This window comes from Electrophorus electricus, chromosome 7 (genome assembly GCF_013358815.1).
Source record: "Electrophorus electricus isolate fEleEle1 chromosome 7, fEleEle1.pri, whole genome shotgun sequence".
In the NCBI taxonomy this organism is placed as follows: domain Eukaryota; kingdom Metazoa; phylum Chordata; class Actinopteri; order Gymnotiformes; family Gymnotidae; genus Electrophorus; species Electrophorus electricus.
This window is the reverse complement of record NC_049541.1, coordinates 16335143-16355730: the sequence shown is the minus strand read 5'-3', so window position 1 is coordinate 16355730 and position 20588 is coordinate 16335143. Positions and strand designations below refer to the sequence as shown.

General features: G+C 39.2%; 1 protein-coding gene across 2 annotated transcripts in view; it reads left to right on the top strand.

Annotated features, from left to right (window-relative positions):
* The first annotated feature begins 1144 nt into the window (after nucleotides 1-1144).
* The window catches only part of btbd11a (BTB (POZ) domain containing 11a), a 108319-nt gene continuing 88875 nt past the window's right edge, over nucleotides 1145-20588 (top strand). For both annotated transcript variants that reach the window (XM_027002219.2, XM_027002218.2), the window contains exon 1: nucleotides 1145-2260. In XM_027002219.2, coding sequence (XP_026858020.1) covers nucleotides 1396-2260 — 865 coding nt within the window. In that variant the 5' untranslated portion in view covers nucleotides 1145-1395. The remainder of the gene's footprint in view (nucleotides 2261-20588) is intronic.

The following is a 20588-nucleotide window of genomic DNA, read 5'->3' as shown; positions in this document are numbered from 1 at the left end:
CAGCACATCACAAGGATATATTTGACAATGTTTCACTTTTGCATGGTCCCAACAGGTCCTTTGTTCTCAATTCTAATAAAAAAAAAAGTGATAATAATGTATATATGGCTCATGATTAAAGAGCAGTTACGAAGATGCCCTAGTAATGAAGTTGATGAGGGTGCCCTCTAAATAGTGATTTTTTACCAAGAATACCAGTAACATCCGCACGGGGGGGCCAAAACAACAGTTTTCTATTACAGTAAAACGCCTTATTAAGGCAGAATTTTAAGGTAGATGGGTTACAGTCTTCTTTATGCTTCTAAATAGGTGTTTTTATAAACCAAATACAAGGCAACTACATCAGTTATTACACGATAGCAATAAGAGTATCAACAGAAAACTCCTAATCAAAATAATCTTGTGGTAATAATATTTGTTATAAGATTATATGTTTTGCCATGAATGTATTATGTTTTTAAGGCAAACGTCCCATACCCCTTCTCACACAATTACGCACAGACATAGACCCGTGTGGAGCAAGTGATCCTCTACATCAATCTGCTCTGTCACAAGTGCAGTCGATGCATGAACTACTGCATGGTTTACGGGCATTTGGAACAAACAGGGAGACTGTCCCAGAGACAGGTTTGCTCTACGAATGTCCGCAGCGTAAATAACCACTAGGAATAAGATGATATTCGATGACAAATGAAAAATGAATCAAAACACACCCCTGAGATCAGCTGTTTTGCTGCAATATCTGACATGACGCATCTATCATAAATAGATCATCATCGTGACTTCTGGAATGTTAAAAAATACCAATGTTATTACCTTTTTTTTTTTTTTTTTTTTTTTTTTTTTTACTTAACCGAAATCTTAAATTAGATTAAAGATTAAATTGAATGAAACAGCTACAATATTGCAATCATGGGCTGTAACGTTTATGCACGACTTCAGATTTATGTTTACTTTTATTTCACTGTACCGTTTTTACGCCATAAACAGCATAAGAGATTAACGCAGTGAAGGATATCTAAGGTTGTCCTGTTTCATTGTCAGTATACAGTTTTTGAAGCTGTTGATTCGCCGTTGGTTTCTCTGTATTTGCATAGCCCCGCCTGTGTTTCATAGTGGCTTTGCAGCGAATGTTGCAGTGGTTAGGAAGGCTTTGTGAGCGAGCTCTCAAATTACGCGCACGAAGTTGGAAGCTGAGACGCTTGGAAGGAAAATTGACTGTTGACAGTCGAGGCAGTGAAGGAAATTATTGTGGGTACATCTACTCAACGTTTGCGCGTAAATTAAGTATTGGGTCGTGATACGTTCTTTTGCCTTTCGGAGAAGGCGCGTGGGGAGAACGCAATTTGTCATTCGTTTAATCGTAAGGCACAGCCTGCATTATGAGGTACAGCTATGGCAGGCAAGGGTAAGACAGCTGCGAGGACGCTGGAGGATTTAACGCTCGATTCCGGTTATGGTGGCGCGGCGGACTCCTTCAGGTCGTCCAGCGTGTCACTTTGTTGCTCTGACACGCATCTATCGTATGCGCATGGGGGAAACTGCTGGCATCTAACGGAATCCATGCACAGTAGACACAACAGTTTAGACACGGTGAATACCGTCCTGGCGGAAGATACGGAAATCCTGGAGTGTTCCGGGCAGAGTGCTAAACTGCCCGAGCTGGAGGAAGTACCTTGGAGCCTGGGAGAGGTGGAAGGCGCGCTCCGCAAAAACGAAGAGCTACGAGTGTCTAATGCGTCGCGAGAAATTTTGGCCAAGCTATCAGCTCTAGTGAGCCGGGCACTAGTGAGGGTTGCCCGGGAAGCGCAACGGTTGAGCCTACGTTATGCCAAATGCACCAAACACGAAATTCAGAGCGCCATCAAAGTGGTCCTCTCCTGGACCATCTCCGTCAACTGTATCACGGCAGCGCTCAGCGCGCTATCGCTCTACAATATGAGCACCGGCGATAAGTTCAGCCGTGGGAAGTCGGCCCGGTGTGGTCTGGTATTTTCAGTAGGAAAGTTCTTCAGGTGGATGGTGGACAGCCGCGTGGCTCTCAGGATTCACGAGCACGCGGCGATTTACCTGACGGCTTGTATGGAGAGCCTCTTCCGAGAGGTGTTTGGCCGGGTTCAGAGAAGCGCACTCGTCGAGAAAGAGGACGGAGTTCCAAAGTTTACCTTGGAGTCTCTAGAACAGGCCATTAACAATGATTCGGAGCTATGGGGTCTATTGCAACCGTACCAGCATCTAATTTGTGGCAAAAATGCGAGCGGTAAGTACTTAACCTATGTATTGTCTTTTATTATCGCAACCCAATCACAAGAAATTCGATCTCTAAACAATTTTTAACATCGAATCGTCTCTCCTCGATCACATCTTTAATTTCGTTTGTGTTATGTATTATCTCGAATGTTGTGACTTATTTACATAAATGTAAAGCCTCAAGGTCAAACTAATCTAAGGTGAGTCAGTGCTGACTGGCAGAGAAGAACGCGTAACTCCGCTATTCCACGAAACGCTTTCGACAGCGTGAGGACATACATTGGTCATAAATCTCCCGCATGCTGTAATATGTTATTTTTTGGAAACAAGTCGCTTCCAGAGTTCGAGAGTCGAATGCGTCATTTGCGGTTATTGTGTAATCTACGATAAAGTTGTATAAACTAACTAAATTAACCAAATCTTAAATTATGCGTTTTACTTTGATTTACAGAATTCAGTAAAATGACAGAATTATATAAATCAGTTATCTACTTGAAATAGTCTAATTCCATAGTGCGCCTGTGACTTTTTTGGAAATGAATCTTCGACGCTCATTCTTTTCCTGAGGCCAGTGACACCCACAGCCTGACGTTTGTTTCCAGCATCTTCGTTCGTTTTTGCCACTGTAACAGGTGCACGCTCCACAGTGGGCCGCGCGGCACAGTGTGCTGTCGCTCTCCTTCATACACCTGTTGGAACTGTCATGTTTTCACTTCTCACAATAATAGGGGCACGTCGTGGCATTGCATTGTCCGATGTTGTTGTAGGCTACACTTCCGTATCTCAGGCCAAGTGTTACTTCAGTGCTTACACAAAGCTCTGTCGTTCTGGTGCAGGCTTGCTCTGTTGTGAAGGGAAATGTTAAAAGATCTTTCATAATTTCTCACTCCAACGCCATTTGGGAATTTGGGATTGCATGCTTCAAAATAAACATGACTATGAGGATGGAGTAATTCAGTGATTTAGTGATTTATTCCGACCACTTGACAGTGATCTAGATGCCATTCAGTTCTAAACGAAGTGGTAATCTTTTTCTTACCACACAGTTTGTAAATTAACCTCTGACATTATTATAAATAAGTATTATGATAAAGTATGATAAATCTCTCTCTCATATATATATATATATATATATATATATATATATATATATATATATATATATATATGCAAAGATTTCAAAATTATAATTCTGTTTTTCTTTAAGTTTCCTAACTTTATTTCTGTCACAGCAACAACTGGCAATGCAAACAGATATGTCATTAATGCAGCCTACATTAGTATTAAAATGCCTTATCACTGGAAATGACGGTCCGAAGGAGTTAAAAAACACAATCAGTAAGCCTTGTCTTGGTATCGCCATTGAATAGCATCGCTTGTAAGTAATAGATTACATCTCTTGCAAGTAATAAAGTAGAGTGCAAGTAGTAACATCTGCAGTAATGCATGAGGAGGAATGGGTGATAACAATTGATCCTTTCATGATGGTTATTTTAGTGTCTGTGTTAATAATTTTACATGTAGCGCATATAAAGCTTTTACAGTACCACAGTTATTATTCAAATACATTGGACACAGCCTGTTTCTCTGGTCTAGTCTGTGTTATGGTGTGTCATGGTGTCATGGTTTTGAACTTCAGTTAAGTTAACTCTGAGTAAATAGTGAAGACGTGATTGTGGTGATATAATTCCTATTAATGCATCCTTAATAAGTAGGCATTAGCATCACACAATCTATGGAGACAGTCCACCTGCTCACATCCTAAATCCTCTCCAGCATGGTACCTGCTTTGGATATTTTGTGTGTAATCTCTAAAATAAGATTATAATTGGATGAAGCTACATCATCCAATTTAAAGGAACTTTTTTGCTGTTATTATTGTTTTTGTCCCCCTAGAATATTCACAAACAACAGATTGCTATCTTCCCAAAGCTAGCATGGAAGTACCATTTCCACCAAGCTATTTTTGATGCATTTTTTAATGTCACTATTACTTTGAAAAGATTAAGGTAAGATTATGAAACCATTTCTCTGAGGACTACTTGAAATATGCAACCCGTAGTTCTGTTTAAGATGGTGGCTCACTCTTGTTCATAAAAAAGTAGGTTTGCAAACTGACTTAAAACTTTGAGTTTTGTTACATGTGCTATTTGCATCAGGCAAATCAATAATGTGAATGTTATATAAATTCATAGGTGCAATTATTTTCAGGTTAAAAGCCATGACAACATATAGATCAGAAATATCAGTGCCACTTAAGTACATTTGAAAATGAGTGGTACTCAGGCAGTTGGGGCAGGAATTTATAATCAAAGAAAGGTTATGTCACATTTCATGCTCAACGCATATGGTAGCAAGGTGTTCAATGTGAAGACCAAAAACACTCATATTACTTTTCTTTTTTAAATTTCATTCAGTAATATCAGATTTCATAGGCAAGACTCATAGATTGCTTACACTTTCTCTTCACTCATGTAGTGTGCACCCTCTTCTCATTTCACACAACATAAAGGTGCCTTCATAAGTGTGTGTGTGTGTGTGTGTGTGTGTGTGTGTGTGTGTGTGTGTGTGTGTGTGTGTGTGCGCGCATGTAGAAAGACATAGAGAGAGAGAGAAAAGATAAATGGAATTGGAAAGAAAACAGAAAATAAATAAGAAAAGGATGTCAAATGAATAACTTGACCCAGCCAGAGAGAGAGAATAGATAAGGCTTTATATCTAAGATTGGTCAAGGGGTGGGAGAGTAAAGTCTTTTTTTCCCCAAAAATTTTTCCCATATTACCTATATAAGATCATTTTTGATTAAAAGCTGCACAGAAATGATTTGTTGTATTAAATCTTGATCATGTTAAATATATTGTAATATGAGAACAGTTTACCATAACAATAAAACTGGAGAAAACATTAATTTTCAGTTATAAAGAAAAAAATGTGGTGATGATTACAGTATTCATATCCTTGCCAAAGAGATGATGATTAGCCTTAATTTGTGCAAGCACCATATTTGTCCATGAACAAACAAAACAAAACTTGTTTTGTTTCTGTTCACATTTGACAAAAAATGTATTCTTTAGACAACTTACAATAAAGAATTCAGTAACATCCAGTCGCTCAAAAAAGTCACTTTAACTTGTCTGATGTTTGGAATAGTGTGGTCTGTGTGTGTGTGTGTGCATGCGTATGTGTGTGTGCATGCATGTGTGTGTGTGTGTGTGTGTGTGTGTGTGTGTGTGTGCATGCATGTCTGTGTATGCACGTTTGTGTGTGCATGTGTGTGTGTACATGCATTGTGCGTGCGTGCATGTGTGTGTGTGTGTGTGTGTGTGTGTGTGTGTGTTTACGTGTACACGTGTGTATATGTGGGTGCAAGACAGATTTAAGAAACTGGGTATTAAAGGAGTAATTGAATTGTAGCCAGAGCAATAAATTTTGGTAATTTTAAATCAGTGCACCCAGTGATAACTGAGTTATTAGGTTAATGGTGAAATAAGCTTACAACTTGTGGCCTTAGATTTGGCTTTATATTGTAGTTTATTTATTGCATTTTTAATTAAGTTGGTTTGAAAAGGACATGCCACTCTTTCCTATTCTTCTACTCCCACTTCCTTTTTCTTTTTCATTTTCAATTTATATCTCCTCCTACAGCTTTCAAGCTACACCACCAAACTTTGCCCATAACTTCCACCTGTGCTCACTTGGGTTACTTGTGCTTTTAGTGCTGGTATTTTTGCAGTGTTTTGAATAATGAAACCCCCATAAAAATACATTACATAACTGTTTGAGTATTTACAATTGTTCATAAACTGGATGTAATGATCTACATGTTAAATTGTGCTAGCAACTATTAACCTATGTCTGCCACCTCAGTTATTTGTTACTTCTATCCTATTTTACCTTTCCTTGCCTTTTTGTTCTTCTATTCATATGGTGTGTTGCCATGGTAACCCTTCATCGTTTATCCTTCTCTCCTCCCATTGACTTCCATAGATTCTCTAAACATCTCCAGTAATTTCCCTTTTCAGCCAACAGATGCCAATCTTCATTCCACTTAACTGACCAAGCTATGTCTTTTTGTGCTTCCCATGATCATTCTTTTTTTTATCCTTGTGATTTACAATAGCTTCTTATGACAATGTAATATAGCCCCCACTGCTAAGACAACCATGTAATCTCTCCCCTAATTTTGTCATTTTTTCACCCCTCCTCCCTCCCATGTACTTCTGTTCATTTTACAAACATCTCCTGCTCTTTATAACTAAATATTTCTTACTCAACCTATGGCCACGTCACCTAATACTCTTTGTAGCTTCTTCTAGCTCCCCTCCAATTAAGTCATGAACACAAGGTGTTCTTGATTACAGGCATTTATTTTGCACATCCATACCTTCAAAAAATGCCTTCAAACATGCCGTGAGTACTCATTGGTCACGTTAACTAAAAAGGGGAAAAGAAAGGAAACCACAGGCTCTACAAATCTTCCAGTTTTAGTTGAACTCAAATTATTCTTCACCAAACCACACAAACTATGTTCTGCTCCTCATGGTGATGCAAAGTGTGTCTCCAATAATAACAACCCGACTACAACAAGAACAATTCCATCATGGTTCCTCCACCTATGGACATGCTTCCAACTATATTTGTCAACTGAAACAAGTATGCCACTGAAATAGAGGTTAACAAAACAAGAAGGACTTAACTCTATAGCTGAGTGTTGTCAGCCACACTCTTGATCAACTTTTTAGGTCAGTCTTCTGCTCCATTTCTAAAACACTTCTATTTCATTATTCAGCCACCTTACTTCATATAGCATTTAAATCCATGTCACCTAAAGATGATTGAAAGGCAACTGATATATATATATATATATATATATATATATATATATATATATATATATATATATATATATATATATATATATATATATATATATATATATATATATATATATATATATATATATATATCATTCCCTCTCTCTCTCAATCTATCTTACTTTCCCCAATTGTGATGGTACAAGCGCAGACTGCCACATAAAAATTCTTCAGAGACCCAGAGAACTAATCATCTTGCTTCTCCTCCTATTTCATTCCTTTTTCCTTATTTATTTTTATTTACTTCCAGCACTGCTGACCTACAAGGTACTGGCACCAGGGTTCCATACTTCATATTCTTTACTTCCATTGACATATCTCTCTCTGTCTAAACACTGACATCCAGTTATTTTCCCAAACAACCATGCATTACCCTTTATCACCATGTATTATCCTTTATCACCATGCATTACCCTTTTTCTTATTATACCTGTGTTAGTATCTTTTAATATTTATCGTATTGTCTGTAATGCACGGCCCGAGTGCCGAAGGGCGTAGTGCAGGACGCACAGACTCCCTCGACTTTGAGAGACATTTAATAACATTTAACAGGGCACTCACACAGAACAAAACAGTGAATGTAAACACATCTGAACAGTACTACACAGAGTGAACGTCTAACACAGACTGTCTACACAATGATGACAACTGACTTACATACGCATGCTGCCTTAACAATGACCAACATCCTGCACACTTTGATGAGGGTTCATATGCATAGATAGGACGAGGTGCAGGTGTGTGCAGGTGTGGCCACAAACACAGATCCTCCCACTGCACGTGGCAGGCCAAACCATGAGACTCAAGGAGGCGAACGTTCCGTGGCATTGTCTAGTTACTCAGACCTTTTGGCAGCCTTTCTAAAAACTTGGCCTTTTCAAGCTAAGTTGAAGTTTATCCTCTAAAATTAATTTTCTAGTTAAAAGTTCTGTTTTTTCCTTTTAATACTATAGAATACTTGACTCACATAATTAAAAAAATAAGTAATAATCAGGTTTTCTTTATTCTCACACAGTCTTTATACCCTTTTGTGAACACTGCATGTTTTTCAATTAGCGCATGCTCATTTTGTGCTCCTCTAGTCCACCTGGTTGAGCAGGCAGGTAGGGCAAGGTGCTAGCAACATCAAGGTCTTGGATTCAACACCCAAGAAATACACAAACTGTCATGCTAATAAAAGTTGCTCTAGAGATGGGTGTCTGCTGTAAGTTGAAGATGAGCATGTTCCCACTCCATGTATAATATTGAAACAAACCTTTGTTTTCCTTCTTGTTCCAGTAGAATTATCTGCAGGAATCAAAACAGCAACTTATCCAGTAGGGTGTTATACTGAGAATTCGAAGCCTCAAGCGTGGGGATATGATGAGGCTCTGCTGAGGGTTGAGCTTGGGGACAACTCCATGATCCGCTGAGTCAGCCTGTGTGGTCTGTTGCCCCCTGCCCCATGTGAAGAGATGAAGGAGTGTGAATACGGCTCTAGCAGGTGGCTGATGAGTGTTCTCTGAGCCCACGCTGGGCCCCCAAAGAGCTCAGGCGCGTGTCACACAAAACCGAAAGCAGGCATGATGCAGCTTTGCACGGCACGTGGCCCATGAACGGGGACAGCTCACTGCCACAGTATGCCAGATATCTCCCACTCCAGTCAACTATGCTTTTCTGAAGTTGTTGATAATTCAAAGTAAGTTTATAAATCATACAGCATGCAGTTTATATAAAAGTTGCTGATTGGAGGAATTCAGAACTTTAAAAACTATTATTAAAGGTCAGGCCAAGAAAACAAAATGACTGCTGAAGATTCAGTTTTCACATGGTTTTCCATGTGCTTTTCATGGCCATATTTTAGTCTCTCTCCACACTGCAACAGGACAGACAGTGGTCATAAAAGCTTTATGTTTACATGCATGATTATTCCAAAAAAGTCTATCCAAATTCTGGGAGGAGAAGAGACCTGGAAAGGATAGCCTTTTCACATTCCATTTGAATGACTGTCAACAGATTGATTGTCTATAGATTAGACTGTGCATACAGCTGCTGTAGAACTTGATGTCATATGTGGGTAGTATTGTTTTTATGGTGTAATGCTAACCCTAGACACTAACTGTAATTGAGATCAGGACATCAATAAACCTACAAAGTGAATTCAAAATGTAGATTTTTATGGACAATGCTGTGGGCAACTTCTTCTAGTGCTATAACTATTTAATAAACAACCATCTTTAACTGGGACAGAATCATACACTATGACATTCTAGAACTTTCATTTGGATTACAATGTCTATACAAATTGAGTCATTTATCTATTAATCTACTACTTCCGACAGCATTCTGGCAGGTTTTCTAGTTTAATTTGTTAAATCTGCCATATGAGCTCCCAAAGAGCTATGGGCTTCCAAGGTCACAGGAATTCTCATTAACTTTAAATGCGGTTGTATTTGGTTATAAAAATTACATCAGAGTTTAGATGACTCTGTAACACCATTAGACAGTGATGAAATGATGATTTTACCACATAGGACCTGAAGCAGACATATATGTGAATGTTACCTCTTATGTGATTTTCAGCGTGTAACATGTTTCCCATCATTAGGTCTTGTATCAGCTGTATATTCTTATCTTGAGGAAACAACTCAATAAAAACTCCCAATTCAAACTATAGGGAAAAGAGTTCTCAGTTGGTAAAGTGGATTTGGAGGCTGTGTGGGAAAAAAATATTCTGCTCATCATAAAATCTAAATCAATCTGTTTTAAGTATTACCATAGGTTACCACAGAAGTACTTTCTCAAAAAATGTTCTCTGAATCCATACGCTACCTTCTGCCACTCACTAGTGAGAACGTTTCTACATATAGTACATATAGTATGTAGGACATTTAAAGTGCAGACAAGGGCTTAGACAACCATTGGGGATGGGATCATCCCTGGGGTCAGGGCTGGGGGGTAGGACAACCAGCTATGTGTATGGGGAGGAGGTCTACAACTATTGGTGGGGGGGAGACACTGGAGTTGGGGGGGGAGAACTGCGGTAGGAGGGCTATGTATACATTTTTTTTTAAAGGCAATATTAAAACTGCTATGAAATAAAAATAAAACTTTTAAAAATTAGAAAAAAAATCTTCAGAAAATAGTCTACATATTTGTCATTGTTATAAGCAGCACTCCATTAGACAGACTGCACCTAGTTATCTAGCTTTTCTTTATTATGATGTGTGTCTAACAAAAACAACAAAAATTGAATTTTTTGTTGTTATTAACAGTGTTAACTTCAAGTGCTGTGCTAAAGAAGCTAATTATTAATTTTAATTATTAGCAAATTATTAATTTGCTTTGACCATTGCAGATGATAGGAGAAAGAAATATGAGTGGAAAATGCATTATAAAATCCAATACATGTAAAAAAAAAAAAGAAAAAAGGTACAGATATCAATGCTTAATCTCACATTGGTATTGTGATTTCAGAGTATCGGAGTACATTCCATATACCTTAGGTAGAGTCATGTTCTGTAGATGAGTAGTGGATGGAATTGTAATAGTATAATGAATATGACAGCTTATGAATAAATGGGAAATTAAATTATACATTGTTTTGGGGGTTTCTTTGTATTTCTGTGTGCCCACTATAGTTAGGTTTGTCTGGATTTCCCCATCTATGTTTGCCTGTGGTGCCCTGTTGTTACAAGAGTTTTTTCTAATATGTCCCATTTTTTCATGTGCTGTGAGTGTGGACATTTTCCACCTTTCCTCAACGAAAGATAGAAAGTGGTGCAGTGCTATTGGCATTCAGAAGCACAGAATCACGTTCACATTTGTGGCAGCCTTCCAGTAAATTCATGACTTTTTCAATGGAAGCAAAACCAGGCGACTCATCAACAATTGAATAGAATTACATGATGCACCACTAGGACTCTATGAGTTTCTGGATTTGTATGTAATGATTAACATACTGGTCAGATGAATCCCTTTAGGTTGCCATACTTAGTTTAGAGTTGTGTCCAGACATGTACTGATTTTTCCATTTCACGGAGCTGTAAAGCAATGACATTGATCAGTAGAGAGCTTTTCCACCACACATTTCTGCAGGAAAACCGATTTGCTAAGAGAGAAAGGAACATTTTTCACTATGTGACAGGGTCAGCCATTTTGTCTTAGACTACTGTTGCTTTGCTAAAGAAGATAGAATGCTTACAAGTCAGTCTTTTCTATTCTGTCAGTTGAATTCTGTCCCGCAAGATACAGTGGAAATTATAAATATTCATGATAATGCTGCTTTTTGCTAAGGCTGATTAGGAGTGATTAAAAATGATTTGTAGATTTATTGCAATCCTCATGTGAATAATTCTGTATTGATGCACAAACCTAGTGTAACTATTTAAACTACTATTCTGAATCGCAAATCCCTGCTCAGTTTTAAAATTTGTAATTTGACTTGCAACACAAATGTCATATATAGGCTATGCTTCTTGTGTGACATTTGCAAATCATTATTTTCGTACTTTGGCTAACTTCATGAGTTTACAGATGACCCCCTTGAGCAAAGTGGGCAAAATCTTGATTGTATAGGCCAGCTACAGCTACAGAACTAGGGGTAGAAGATTCCTACCCGTAATGCTCATGCATTGCCACATCCTTAAAACTGTACAACTTGAATTGTACTTGTGGGCTGGTTTCTTATTTGTATGAATTGTTTATTAAAACTAAACACCCTGTTTTAGGTTTGGTTTCTGTCTAGGATAGAGAGCACAGTACACATAATGTCAGCCTAGATTAGAATGATGTTTGGCACAATATTTTTACCTTATGCAAAAGCCTTTCTCATCAATTTATACATTTCAAGTTAGTGCACAGGGTTAACATATCACTGTGTCGTGCATATAAATGAAATCTTCTAGTGAGAGAAGTTACAATAGATGCAATTCAGGCCTGCTTGGGGACTACATTCATATGTTTTAGCAAGGCCCTGATGGACTTTTATTTTTGGAAATATGTTGTGTGAATACTGTCCGACTGTCTTGATGATGACAACCCTTAGTGTCCAGGCTTACTCCTGCTGGGAGATAACTCTAACAACTCTCTTACAGTAAAGATACTTTTGATGGCAGTTTTAACAGCATCCAAAAAAGAAACATCTTGAAAGGCTGGTTTGTGCCTGATGCTCCATTGTCCACACTTTGGCGTTGTTATTTTTTGGATACTGTTTTGGATACTGATTTTGGAGCAAACCACAGCTATGTTTCAGAGGGTGAAAATTGCCAGCAGGGTGAATGATTCGCAGATGAATAGGACTTAAAGCAAATTATGTCTTCAAAAGTGCGTTCAAGGTTATAGTATTTAGAAAGACGCAATGATACATATAGCTGTATATATTGTTGCATCAATATATATGCATCTCCCTTTGTGTAGTTACCTCATCCATGGAACCTAGTGGTCAAATTTCATATTTGTAAAATAGTCAAAGTCATCATATTGTTATTATATTGAATTGTCTGTTTTAAATTTTAAAGTATTAAATTGTAGGCAGTTGTGGTACCAAATGAGCAAACACTCTAAGGTTTCATAGGATATCACTTACTACTGGATTCAACCCTTTCTCATCATACAGCAAGCTCTCAGTTATTAGGGAGAAATAATGAAACTTATTGTGGTTCTTCTGGTCATGTCGTGTAGCAATTCAACCTCTGAGTCATACATTGCTTTGGTCAGTGTTTGCCACCTGCAAATGTTTTACTCATACATTGCATTACAAACTGAGAGCTATGAGGAGTTGCCATATTTGTCATATTTCATCTCCATTTTCATTCAGAAATGTTAATACTTTTTATTATGTACCATTTGGCCTTACAGAGCCCTAGAGAGGCAGAAGACCTAAAGAGGGAACACTTGAAATGATACATTGAGGCCACTCCATAAAACTTTCAGCTGTTGTATTTGGATAAATCGATTTCTGATGGTGTGAATTTTCCATTTGTTTTCACATAGAAATGTATTTTTATTAGTTGTTTATGCAGCCTCTGAATCGCTACAAGTTTTTAATTGTAGGCCTTTGATAAAATAGTCCTCAACTTCTAATTAACAGTTTTCAGAAGGCCTTTCTCTCTTATTCTGGGAGCTCTACTAATTACTATTTTGCTGGCAGCCACAAGAGAGAAGAGTGGGGCCCAAAGGAGGCAGTGAATTGAAATATGCCTTTTGCATGATGCGTTCTGGAGAAAAGCAAACAACATTTCAGCAGGAAATTACAGTTTCAGAAATAGGGCTACTGAACCAGGGCATTTGAAAAAAAGTGAGCTGCAGGAATGCACTTGAGCACCTTTGACCTTTCCCAGTTTATTTTGTGTGTTTCTGAATTTCTGAGACATTTTTTAAAACAGGATTTTGCTGTCAGTTCCCTGCCAGAGTTAATGTATCATGTCCTAATGTCTTGTAATACATTTCATGTTATTGTACAACCATGTCTGTTTATTTTTCAATGTTACTGCACATTGTGGACCATATTGATGCATGCAGTTAGTACTGAAGTTCTTGTAAACAGTGTCCTAGATCCTTAGATCTTTGCCATGGTGTGCTACCCAGTACCCATTATACCCTCTAGATATATAGGCCCATGCTAGTGTTTAAGTCACATATGATGAAAGCAAGGTAGTGGTGGATTTCCAGAAGGCCACCACTTATAATTTTCTTCATATATCATGTGGCCAGCAAGTTTGCACGCAGATGTGTCACATACTGTGCCTTTAAAAGCCATAGAAGCAGAAACATGCTTTGTCATAATCTATACTTTAATGGCAGATAAGCCACATTTTTGAGTAAACACATATCTTCACAGTCACTTGCTGTTTGTTCACTGTAGCGGTTCCATTTTCTTAATTACCCGAAGGCTGTAAAGTGTAGCCTACTAATGACTATTTGTTTTTCTGAGGTTTCTGAAACATATATGTGATATCAGCAGGGACCTCTTCAGTCCTTGTCCTTGGGTTCTTCTGATAAACCTTCTACTGTCTCCCACAGTTTTGCACCTTCACCTGTCTCTGAATGAGTGACTTTCAGGAGGGCTACCAATAGACTGAACAAAGGGGAGTGTGAGCAATTCACAGCTCAAGCAAAGTTTCATCACCCTTGCAAGGATATTTCAACACCAAATGAAAGTGTGGACATTTATGATGTTACCTTTGCCCGAAGCCAGCCCATGTATTTCAGCTCTTAAAAATGTATTGTGACCACGGCTTTGGTAAATCCAGCAGAATAGGAAGCATCTACCCTTTTACATATGGATTTACTGAGATTACTGTGTGAGCTTCAGTGTGAAATAATGAATGGCATTTTCTTTTTCCCTATGTCTTAGCTTCAAATGCATGGCAAGTCACATTGAGTTGTTAAAAGATCTTTATAGGAAAAGATTTTTCAGTACTCATTTTTGTCACTCTCTCAGTCACTACAAATAACACAGCCTCATGCATTTAAAAATGTATTTCTTTTTCTCAGTTCAAAGTTTATTACACATGGCACAGTGGCACTGGGGGGCAGATGAAAATTGAGGAGGAGTGTGTAAGCCTGCAAAAAGGTCCAAAAAACATCAAATGACATCACCGTGGATACGTTCATCGTGACTTGTTGGCCAGCTGTTCTGATGCCTCCATTTATCCGTACACTCATTTGCAATGATTTCATATATAAATAATTCCAAAACTTCACAGATTCTAGAGGGGCTCTGCTCTCGGTCCCTTTTACATTTCTCCAATTTACTGTGTTTCTCTGATTTCTTTTTTTCATTTAGCATTTTCATTTCATTATTCCAACATCTGACTAAAATTATCCCTGTAATTGATCTGAATTCACCAGAGGTGGCTGTTTCATCCCTGACAAATGTATAATTACCACCACACGCTAATTGATAGTGTCCTCCTGTCCACTTGTAGGCCACAAAAGAGACCATGCACTAAGTCCAATGTATCCATCCCAGCAGTGGCATGGATAGTTCTTCTTCATGGCACCACATGCGATGGGCCATAGGTCATTGAATGTTTGTCTGCGGTCTGAGCCGACTACTTACCGCCTGGAGGTATTCACTCTCATCTGAGTCCCTTACGTTCCTCTTTCCTAGCCTCTCAGTGCCACTGTGAATGTTTTATGAGCAGGGTGGGAAATGTTCCTCAGTGAACAGCTTCTTCCCGTTTGGCTACAGCAGGTGCTGCTCTGTGTGGTGCCTCCAGAGTGTCAGCTCAGAAATATGGCATGATACTTTGAGGTCGTTTTGTGGAGCCCTGATTCAGCACTCATGTTGACGTGCTGAACTGTATCACACTTGCATATATTTCTCAAAACTTTACATTTACATAAATGCAGTACTGCTCACCCCCCTCTAGAGCACCGAGTTTTCTGTTCAAGATGCCATAGATTGTAATTTGTTTTAGGGTCATGCTACCTTTTTTAATCCTGCTATGCAGATATGATGGAATATGCAATTTCTCTGTATCCCTTACAGACATTAAATGTCACTGGGTTGAATTGCTTACTGAGTCATTGGCAACACCAAGATGTGGTTAGAAGGCAAATGGTGAGGATGTACTGTATCATATTCTTTTCAAAACAGCAGAAATCAGTACAATTTATTGACATAGAAATTTCATATAGATTATCGCTTTCACAGTGTTTCATTTTGCCTGGGCAGATTTAATTTCTTCTTGCACACATAGTACATAGTTATGGCATTTGCAAAATTTCCATTTTCAGAAATCTGTGGCATGAATGGATTCTAATGATCCATTTCTTTTAGGTGTGATAGCAGACCAATCACTATTCACTACAGGTTTTGTAAGCAGTGGCTCAATAATGAGACAATTAATAATGTCACAAAATGTTTTCTTTCTAATGTATAGCTATATAAAAAAGATAACAGATAGGCAGTATCATTGTTAGATGTAGTTTGCTCCAGTTCTTGCATAAGCATGAACATGTAATGGTACTCATGCAAACTTGTTATATGACATGTTTCTAGTGAAGTGAATACACACTGGTTAGATGTTTGGGCTTCTTTAGATCAAGAAAGTAACTGGGGCTGTGGATTATTGGCATGCCAGTTCTACTTAGGCCATTAGTTTTGGCATTAGGGCTGAAAGTAGGCCAGGCAGTGCCTGAAGCATTCATGCCAAATGACTCTACAAGCCCTCATCAGACAGCAGTGGCTCTAAGGGTTGTCTGGGGTTTCTGGGAGCCTTTGGGGAAAGAAGTTTCTCAAATGTGGCTATCTTCTCTATGTTCATCTCTGAACACATAAAGACTCTTGATTACTCATACAAAGTGTGAGATCTAGCCTGGTGCTCACTGCATTGCTAGCATTTTTTTTTTTTTTCAAATTTGGCTGCTATGTTTGAAATCTGGAGGTGGCATTTCCCTCATGGCTACGACCAATCCTTGAAGCTAATCCTGCACCAAGACAACTTAAATTCAAAATTCACAACCTGCCTCAAGCTAAGAATGGATAACCCGGTCCAAATGTTCCCCAAATCACATATAAACAATTGTTTTGTAAATGCCCTGGGTAATATTTCAATGGTTACTGCAACATTGTGTTCATCATGTTGGCTAACCAGTTCCAGAGCTCTTTATACTGAAAGCAATATGAGGCAAAAACAACAACAACAACAAAAAAAAACAAAAAAACCGGATTGACAGCAGGACATAGAGACAAACAAACAAACACACGTACACACTCACACACACACACACACACACACCCCTCCTGAGGAAACTATTGGGGAGGAAGGGAGCAGTTTCTACAGCGGGCTAATCAGAGCAGGGAAATGAGGCACGTCTCAGGTGGCATGGCTCCACCAGCAGGCCCTCCCATCTATGACAGGTGTAATGGATAGAGCCGTCCTCTCGTCAGAGTGGAGCAGAAAGGAGGATGAAGTGAAGGAAATCCCCTGCAGGCATGCCGCTGTGGGGCTCCTCCCTGGTTTAAGGTGGAGGATTTCACTGAGAAAGGTGGAGGAGGAGAACAAGGGGAGGTGGAATGGAAGTCTCAGCTCACTTTTCTACCTTTGTACCTAAGCAATATAATTCATCAACCACTTTATCAGGGTCATGACACCATAATCTGCAAGACCTATGGTCCTAACATAGGAATCATAGAAATAGAAGTTGTACATTCTACTATCAATGTTTTATATCCTAGATCTGCTGCACAGCTGCCTGCAACTCAATTATTATGGTTTAGCTAATCAAATAATCACAGAGATGTGACGAAGTGAGATCTATGGGGTAAGAGCCAAACCTTCTTTAGTCACGCGTGGCAAGGCCCACTGAGCTGATTCTCTTCACTCAGTTTCACACTAGTATTGTATCAAATCCACATGTCAGTCCACTCATGATAGCTGAAATCAAAATTTCATATAACACAGCAACAAAGATGCACACCAATACTAACTCATGAGTTAATAATCTAGTATTCGGCATTGTGTATAAGATTTTGAGGTCACCTGTATAGTGATCTAAAAACACAACTTCAACAATAACTTATGGAATTCTTATAACTTTGTTTATTCAAAAAGAAAACCCAAAAAAACTAAACACCATTTAAACAAATACAGCACAGATTAGTACAAAAACATCACGTGACATGGCACCAAAGCACATAATATCAGTCACTACATTGCAGAAGTTTCAGATTTACACAAGAGTCAGAGTCAGTTTATACATTTTAGAGGTCTGCTTTAAAAGGCTTTATTAGTATACATTACAGTGATCTACTTTAAAAGCTTCTGCTATGTAAACATATTTGCTGTATGGATCAGCTTTTCAGATTATACATCAGTGTACACTTCAGGGTCTAGAGTTTCCATTCTGTCTCCCCTGGGATCTAATGGACACTGATATGGTCTTCTTTTTCTAACTTGCCTAAGAAACTCTTGGGTTCGGTGTTATTTATTTTGAGAAACATGCCTTAATAGTCTTTGTGAATTGTGGTGTTCCTGTCCCAACACAATTTTGTCATCCTAGATTTTGATGTCTTAAAGCTGCCTCATATAGAATATGAGAATGTCTTAAAGCTGCCTCAAATAGAATACAGTCATTCACATGATATTTGAAAATGTTGGTGGTTTATATAGAATACAGGAATCTATGTACAAGTGTTAATGTGCATGTACATGCCATGATTAGAACCCCTAAGTCTCTCTGATCCTTGTTTAAAATATTACACATAGGGGCCAGTGGTTAATAAGCATGTACTGAACCCGAAACAGGTTCTTATAACACCCCTAGAATCAAAGGGCTGCAGTTAATAGACTTTTGGACATTGTGTGAATTGTGCAGTAAGCATGTCTATTTCAGAGTAAGCAGCTCTGCAGAAGAAACAGATCTTTCTTGCATTTTAATTATATAGTTTCTTTTCAATATATTTATTTTTAAATTATTTTTCATACTCCCTGCAGATTCACTTTCTGAATTGTATTCAGTAAAGTATAATGTTTATGAAGCCATCGCTTGATATTCCTTTTACTAATAGAGCACTGTTTTCATCTTGCCCGATTACATAATGAACAAATGTTTAATCTCTTAAGCCCTTGGAACTACAGTGACAAGAACTACAGACTGCTATTGCCTCTATTATTTTACCTCTTGTATCTTGCACCAAAGATTTCTTGTTGGAAAGTGTTCATTCTTATTATAAAGTGTTAATTTAAAGCCATTTTAGCACAGGATGGTTCTCCATACTCCCACTACAGGGGAGGAGGCCACTGGACGATTTTGGGGGGGCCCTGAGTATGGTCCAGGGTCGGACTCTGCGGAGTCCTACAGACCCCAGACAGACTACGAGGATCGGCACTCGGAAGTGGACTCTGCTGGGTCCTACGACCCCTATATGGACCACTACGAGGGTTACGCGGATTATGGAGATAACGGGGAGTGCAATGACGTTAGTCTGTGGGCGGACTTAGGGTTTGACTACGTGGAGGATCCATCTAAGGAGGTGGAGGAGGTCCTCTGTGGGGATCCTCCCAACGTTAGTGACAATGAGTCTGCAGAATCCAAGAGCGATGAGTCTCCGGCACTTAAGATACTGCCCAAGCCTCCGCCTAGGAGGTGCCGCTTGAGATCAAGCAAACCATCCTGTGCAGCACAGAGAGAGAGGCGACCTTGTCTGAGGAGGAAACTTCCTCCACTAGGGCATACAACCCCGGAACTCGTGCGCCTGTACCTAAGCCTTGTAGAGGCAAGGGAGAGGCGACACCAGTGCCCTTCCCAGAGACAGGTATAGCAACTGGTGCGCCTCCTGTAATCGGTGCGCAGAAGTCACCGCCCCCCCAAAATAGGAGAGCGGTGATCCCCCACAGGTGGGTAGGACCCCAGCCCAGCCGACAAATGGGAGACAGGCCGGGGCTCCTGCCGGCTTCTCCGGACTCTTTACCAGTCCTTTGTGTAATTTTGTACGCATCCCTGTCCCTCCCCCCTCTGTCCTGCTCACGCTGGCCCGTGTCGGGTCGATCGGTCCCCTGGCCTTGCCATTTGGCGTTGGTCTCGGGGCCGCAGCCTGATAAGCTGGGAGTCGCGCCGTTGGGGAGGGGCTCTGTCACGGTATGGCTCCTCCCCCCGAACGTCTCCTCATATGTGTGTGTGTGTGTTCGTCGATGTGGCCATGCCCTCCCCGTGTCTCACACCTGCTCCTCATTGTGTCATCATCATACATGTAGAAAAGTCTGTCGTTTACGCGTTTGTGTTGTCGGTGTTTAACCCCATTAGTCTGTGTGTTACGACATGTTATACTTGCAATAAAACGTATGCTTATGTTCAACATGACTTGTCCCCGCATCCTTCTATAACTCTATGCATTACACAATCTAAAGCTACAACCGCCATAATTAACACATCCTAATGACAAAAGCTGTCTCTACATGTTACAGTGCTTCCTACATCAAAAGGAGTTTGAAATAAAAAATTAAATAACCTGTTCATCTTTCATCTTTAATGTGGTAAAAAAAAGACATTTTTTGAATGCTGAATTTTGACACTAATATAGCCTTTTCCACTTACCAATCTCATTGTTATTCATTACAATTAGATACTTCTTTTTTAACAGCAGTCATGTGGTGCTAAAATATTTTTATTTTACCAGGTTAACATTACATTTTTTATTCTTTGTCATGTGATGTTACATAACTGAAATGTGTGGGTGTGTGCATTTGTGTCAGAAAGAGAGAGAGAGCGAGAGAGAGAGAGAGAGAGAGAGAGAGAGAGAGAGAGAGAGAGAGAGAGAGAGAGAGAGAGAGAGAGAGAGAGAGAGAGAGAGAGAGAGAGAGAGAGAATGGTTGATCCCTGGGGAGCTTCCCTGCTGTTCCACATTAATCCTGTCATGAGAATACCATTTGACTTCTTAACCTAATACAGAAAAACATATAACAGAGAATAGTACAACAAATATGGGTATATCTATGCTATTCTGCTGTTGAGTTTTTAATGTGTTTGTTGGAT